This window comes from Branchiostoma belcheri, unplaced genomic scaffold, assembly GCF_001625305.1.
Source record: "Branchiostoma belcheri isolate BF01 breed outbred unplaced genomic scaffold, Haploidv18h27 scaffold16, whole genome shotgun sequence".
In the NCBI taxonomy this organism is placed as follows: domain Eukaryota; kingdom Metazoa; phylum Chordata; class Leptocardii; order Amphioxiformes; family Branchiostomatidae; genus Branchiostoma; species Branchiostoma belcheri.
Genome location: NW_017803046.1, coordinates 392,268 through 398,845, shown reverse-complemented (window position 1 = coordinate 398,845; position 6,578 = coordinate 392,268). Strand labels below are relative to the sequence as shown.

The 6,578-nt window shown below is 42.6% G+C and overlaps 1 protein-coding gene across 1 annotated transcript in view; it reads left to right on the top strand.

The window, feature by feature from the left end:
• Positions 1-238: 238 nt before the first annotated feature.
• The window catches only part of LOC109466128 (contactin-associated protein-like 3B), a 49,356-nt gene continuing 43,016 nt past the window's right edge, over positions 239-6,578 (top strand). The window contains exons 1-5 of the mRNA XM_019763767.1: positions 239-456; positions 3,598-3,774; positions 4,619-4,792; positions 5,152-5,320; positions 5,800-5,902. Coding sequence (XP_019619326.1) covers positions 3,619-3,774; positions 4,619-4,792; positions 5,152-5,320; positions 5,800-5,902 — 602 coding nt within the window. The 5' untranslated portion in view covers positions 239-456; positions 3,598-3,618. The remainder of the gene's footprint in view (positions 457-3,597; positions 3,775-4,618; positions 4,793-5,151; positions 5,321-5,799; positions 5,903-6,578) is intronic.

Sequence of the window (6,578 nt, the reverse complement as noted above, 5' to 3'; positions counted from 1 at the left end):
GCGACTTCAGTTACAATGCACAACTCTTCCACATACAAGGCAACGCCTGTCACCCAAAATAAAATAATATATGAAGGCACGCGACTTAAGTTACAATGGACAACTCTTCCTCTTACCGCAAGGCAACGCCCGCTCACCAAGCAATGTCCCAATCATGCATGGCGCGACTCGGAAGACAAATATTGACCTGGCACAAACATTGATAACAACCGCCTACCCATTTATGACCCAAGCCGTACCACAGACGGACGACCCGAGCGTGGTTCAAAGTCCAACAACGGTGATGAAGTCATCACCAAGAACTTAGTACTTGTGTGGTCGCCATCTTGGAAAATTTGCTAGACCACCTGTACCTACCATGTAAAATGTCATAATACCGAGAGGTAATTCGCTCAAAGACTGTCTGAAGCGAGCCATATTTTCTTTGACACCACTCCGGATTGTTGTCACCAACAGGTTGGTACACTGAACGTAACAGCTAAGTCTAGAATCGAGAACCGATTGAGAGTACATTCAATGGCCGGACGAAAATTTATAGCCTTATTTTTTACTGCGGTCAGGTTGTGTGGCTACAAGTTTTCAAATGCATGCGTTTTAGGTTTGTGCTGATAAAATACGTTTTCAAATACAGACTATTTGCCCTGTTGTAGTTTGAAGGCTTCGCCAACTGTGTGCCTGCGTATATGTCGTTCGCATGTAGCGTTACGTACGCTTGTTCTTGATTAATAATTCCCATGGCTAGTCGTAATGTTGCAGGCCCTACGTTCTTATGACCCTGGATGCTATTTTCGTTCATTATGTGCTTTGTACTGCACGGTGTCTGACTAATTTACTAGTTTAGGGAACAACCCCCTCCCCCAAGAACTTTACTCTTGGGCCATAACATAAACGAAGTGAGTACTGTTACTTACATGTACCTAGTAGCGAGTAACAGTTTATGTGTAGTCGAGGCCTTGTCAGATGTGCACTAAAAACGCAAGATTTGTGAAAACAAAGAAATATGTATGAAAATCCCACTGCTATGAACCTTGTGTCACTAATTAACAGTTGCAATCAGTTATCCATTAGTAAGACGGAATGGGCGCATCCCACGTGGACAATCGTTAGGTCATAGGTTTGCACACGTACGAATGACCCCCCCCCCACCTCACCCACATACTCAAGCAATTAATTAGTAATAGATTAGTAACATAGTGACTGTGTTTTACTACCGATAACTTTCGTCATGCAGAATAAGGCCATGTTGATTTGTTTAAATGCATGACATCCTCTAGGAATTCCAAAACTGATGCGAGCGTGCGAATAAAAAAAAAAACGTTTGGCAAAAAAGTTGCCTCCATTGTGAAATCTGCGTGGTCATGAAGGTTGAGCAAATGACTAAACACACATACTATGGTATGGTGATTAAGTGACTCACCATTTTCATTACTTCACCCTTTCTTCTTTTCCTTTGGAATGGATTTTGGCTACTCTCGGAAATAGTACGGTTACCAATATTTTTTTTCCTTTCACGTTATGTATTTCATTATTTTGTAGCTTCTTAACTACGTAGATTTCATAATGAACTTCTTTTGCCAAACGTTTTTTATACGCATCAGTTTTCAGGCGATATCATACATACACATGTTAACTTGTTGGCTTGTATGTCTGTATGTATGTATGCGTGTTGGCAAATCATATAACACTTCCTTGCCCATGTAACACCGTTCACATGTGGGTATATGGGCACACATTTCTTTAAAGGCATCCAATGCAGTTTTAGGGCTTGGAAACTTTTCACAGTCAATATTCTATTCACTTAATATGTACATTTCTCACTATCCAAATGCATGTACGTTGACCCTAATGGAGTAAACAAAATCCAAAATTCTGACGGAAAATGGTTACTGGAAGGGCTCTTGGCTAATTCTTAAGGTACCACCCGTAAGATAAAGGACTCATCTTGGGGCTTGTTTCTGCAGTTTTAAATACCCAATGTATGAAATACTGATTAAAATGTGCTTATGTGAAGCAGTCAATATCATACAGACTGCCTTATTCAGAATATTACCAGTTTTGCTGCTCTGAAATCGCATTTGATATCTTCAGCTCTTATGTATGGTGCTTTCCTGCAATCTTTCCCCTTTCTAACTTGTTTTCTGCATGACAAAATTTATCAGTAGTGAAACACAGTCACTGTGTCGCTAAAGGTATTACCAATTCTCTGAGTATGTGTGAGGGGGTGGGGGGTCGTACGTGCATGTGTGCAGCAACAGCAAGCCATGACCTAAGCGCTACTTTAAACACATGTGTTTACAATTCACTGTGTTCCCCTTTGTTTATCACACTCTTACAAAACGGTTGATTTATAACCATTGACAAGTAGTTCTGCTTGCATAAAAGGCCATGTTTAATGTGCGTTGGCCTGCCGTACGTTCAACAAGTTGGGAGGTTTAAATGCATGGTTATTTTCAACAAAAGACAAAAAATGTGGAATGGATGGACAGCAAATTTCAACAGTACTAGTAGCGATGGCTTTGTCATAGTAGAAGCCATAAAGAGTGTAATATCATTCTTTTCAGTACAGTATAGATATACCCCATACCAACATTCTACCAACAGAACCATTGTAACTGAGTTTACATTATCATCCGTTATCTAATGGTCTATTTTATTTGTCAGACTAGTGAATAAAAGGCATCCAGTGTAGATTTTAGGGCTTGGAAACCCGATTTTTCAGAGCCAATGTTCTACTCATTTATCTACATACTTAGTTGAAACCACATCATCTCAATGTATATTAGACCCTCATGGAGCAAAATTTACCCAAAGTCTGACGGAAAACGGTTGCTGGAAGGGCCCTGGGCTGATTTTAGGGTACCGCCCAGAAAATAAAGGACTCATCTTGGGGCTTTCTGCAGTTTTAAAAGCCCAAAGTATGAAATGCTGACTCAAATGTGCCAATGTGAAGCAGTATATGCCAATGTCACAAAGATTGCCTTATTCAGAATATTTCCAGTATTGCTGCCATGAAATCGTATTGGATGCCTTTAATACAACACGAGTTAAGCAACTGGATAAGAACGACACGGTTTGTCTAAACTCAGTGCGAGCTTTGGAGTAGCGGTGACTCAAGTGAGCTGCCGGTGACTCAATGTACTGGTGCAGTTGACATTGATAATTACCTGCACCAGACAAGTTTTACCTGCACCACTCAAAATTAGAACGTGTGCATCATACTAAAACCTATTCAGAAACCATTGTCACCATACCTATTTTACTTAATAGGTGGTGACAGTCAAATTTGACCCAAATTTAACTCAAAGTCGATTCGTATCAAAATGTAGGCATGGCCTAAATCTGATCAGACTGATCCCGAACTTCAGCCATAATTGTTTGGCTTTTGTTCGAGGGAAGGTTCTGAATGTGCGACATGCGGGGACTATTAAGAAACCATACGGGCTATTCTCTTCTCGAAGCAGGCAAGAAACCATTCAATCTCAGTAATGATAAAAGCTCAACTTCATTCGCGGAAGTAATTAACGTGACTGATTTTCCCCCTCATGAATGATTGAAGAACACGACGTACTTCAAAAGTACCAAAATGTCTTTTGATAGTTTCCTTTCAGTACAAACAACATGTTGGAGAGAGTGGCGGCCTGGCTAGTCATGGCAACGTGCTTCCTGGAGACAACCTGCGGACAAAACCGTGACGTCGGTTCCGAGGTGACGTTTACGAACGTTGACGGGTCCTTTGTGGAGTACCTACCGGTGTGGTTACCTGACAGTCCACAGGTAAGCTGTCTTTGTCACGCGAGTCAGAGCTTCGTCCCACAGTACAGTACAGTACAAGGCCAGACTTGGATCCCTTTCATGCTTTTACACATAGTATAGTCTCCTTCAAACTCCTGTCACATATTTATACCATTCATGCTTTTATACGACTATACTCTCCTTTAGAGATAGAGTGATATTTAAAGTAATCGTTGTTCCTGCAGTAGCAAAAACTCGGAAAGGTCTAGTCGACTTGGTCTTCACCAAGTAGCTAGTGTGTTATCGTAGCTCATTTTTACCTGAAAAGTTCATGAAAAATGGGGTACTGTTTTGGGTCTGGATGATGCTTGGTTGTATATCTCAAGATCCTTCCGACGGAATGCAATGGTATTTAGCAGGTGGGTAGGCGGTGTGAAGTGGGTTGTGTAGTTTAATTTGTAACACCTGGTGATTGACCTTGGTACTGCAGGAGGGATTTTGTTTCGAAATATCTTAGAATATCTGAAATAGCGCGGGACGGTTTGTAGACGTGGTGTTTAGGTGGCATATCGTTGTTGACGTAAGGGTTAAATGGTGTAAATCTGCCCCCACCCCCGCTCTGCCCTGTAGTGTTGTTTAGTGTCGTGTTTTTGGCGACGCCTCATGGGCGAGCCTAATGGTACAGTAGTGTGTGTAGCCTGCAAGAATTCTAGGAATTGTATAGGAATGTGTTTCTACAGACATAGAATGTCCACAGGAATGTCTCACAGCTCTGGAATTTTGCTATGCCCACAGTCCTAGTCAGTGCGTTTAGCTTGCACCAGCAAGTTCTTGTAGATCTGCTGTGTTGTTAAAAAGAATAAAATTCTGTACCTTTACTTGTCAGGGCGTAAGATTAGACTTTCGCACGAACCAGCCTGACGCCCTGCTGATATATCATGAATACACGACAGAGGAGGAGGGGGATCCGCCATACGTCATCTTCGTACAGGTGGAAGATGGGAGGATAGAAATCAACCACATCTACCTGAACTGGAAGGAGACAGTAAGATTAGGCAGGGTAAGTTTCATGAGAGATATGAGACGAAAGTGTGCTGAGAAATGTCAGTAAATGTCAATATCAGACAGATTTTCTCATCCAGAATATATTTTGTTTTTGTTTTGCCACCCTGAAATTGCATTGGATGCCTTTACAAACACTACTAGGCCTGAGACATACACCACCAAGCCTGAGACATACACCACCAAGCCTGAGACATACACCACCAAGCCTGAGACATACACCACCAAGCCTGAGACATACACCACCAAGCCTGAGACATACACCACCAAGCCTGAGACATACACCACCAAGCCTGAGACATACACCACCAAGCCTGAGACATACACCACCAACCCAGACTCGTCCTAACGTTACAGGTCCTGGTGGAGGACACGTGGCACAGCGTCGCCTACAGAAAAGACCCGGCGACCCGCGTGCTGACTGTGACCGTGGACGGGGTGACGGAGACCATACCGCTGCGCACGGACGTGGACGGGATCTTAGACCGGGGACCGCCGGCATCTACCACTGCAGTGTACCTAGGAGGTGAGCAGGTTATTTATGTTAGGTCTTTATGTTTGCATTCACAGAAAGAAACTTATTTTGTTTTATGTTTACATTCGCAGAAAGAAAACACAATGTTTCCCCCCTGTTCCTCTTCGTCCCCTAACAATCAATGTCAGTGACCTGGAGCAGACGCCTGTAGCAGACACCCTGTGATGTTGGGTTACATTATGTAGCAAGTTGCAAGCTGGCCACTAAATATATTTATATACGAATGTGTTAAAGGATTAGACTTAACAGACTTTGTAAGGCTCGACAAGGTAAATGTTAACACACTGTATTTGCTTTGCAAATTTTATCTTTCTAGTCTGGCCATTTAAAATGAATACAAAAACTTTGTGGCCCTGGAGACCTGGTATTGAACAAAACATCTGGTCACGAAAAAATGCATGATACCTTCCGATTTCTACATGCTGGGTAAGTTGTATAGATGTCCTCCTTAGGTTGTATGTTGTTCGCAGGACTGCCTGACGGACACGACCACCGACACCACGTCCTGAGCAGGTACTCCCAGTTTGTCGGCTGTATGAGGAACGTGCAGTTTCTGGTCGACGGATCCAACAGGTGGGTAGAACAAAAGCCAAAATACCTTGTAAAATACCTTTATTTTTCATCGTAAAAGTGACTGCGAGAAGTTTGAACTGCAATTTCCGACACAAGAAATCGGACAAATTATCGACTGTACAACTTTAGTCTTTGTCAAGGAATGAGCAATCCACCGCTTCCGTGACGTCACGCAGATAACACACGTGTCTCCGTGAGCAGTGGATCATAGGTTGCAGAAAGTCTGTGGCGCCCCCCGCACTGGGCAAAATGGCCACGGATCCCGGCAGATACCGTCGCATCCGTCAAATCGATCCGTCACGGATGCGGAAGATTCCGAACAAATGCGAACAAATGCCAAATCCGTGAAGGATACGACAAAATACCCAACGGATGTGATACCGTATCCGATCGGATAGCAGATACACTATGGATACGATGTTTAATATGCTCGAATCCCTAACTGTAAACAAATACGGATATATCATTTGCACGAATCCTTAAATAAAAACATTTGCAATGATCGAGAGGAATAACTTTTTCATTCACTCATTAAATTTTCTTATTAACATAGACAGGTTTGACAGTGCCCACTCTATCAAAAAAGTACATTTGGTGGTTATACGGATCCTATCAAATCCGCGTTCCGTATCTTCTACGAATCCGCTGGCCAAATGAACGACCAGGGATCCTATCA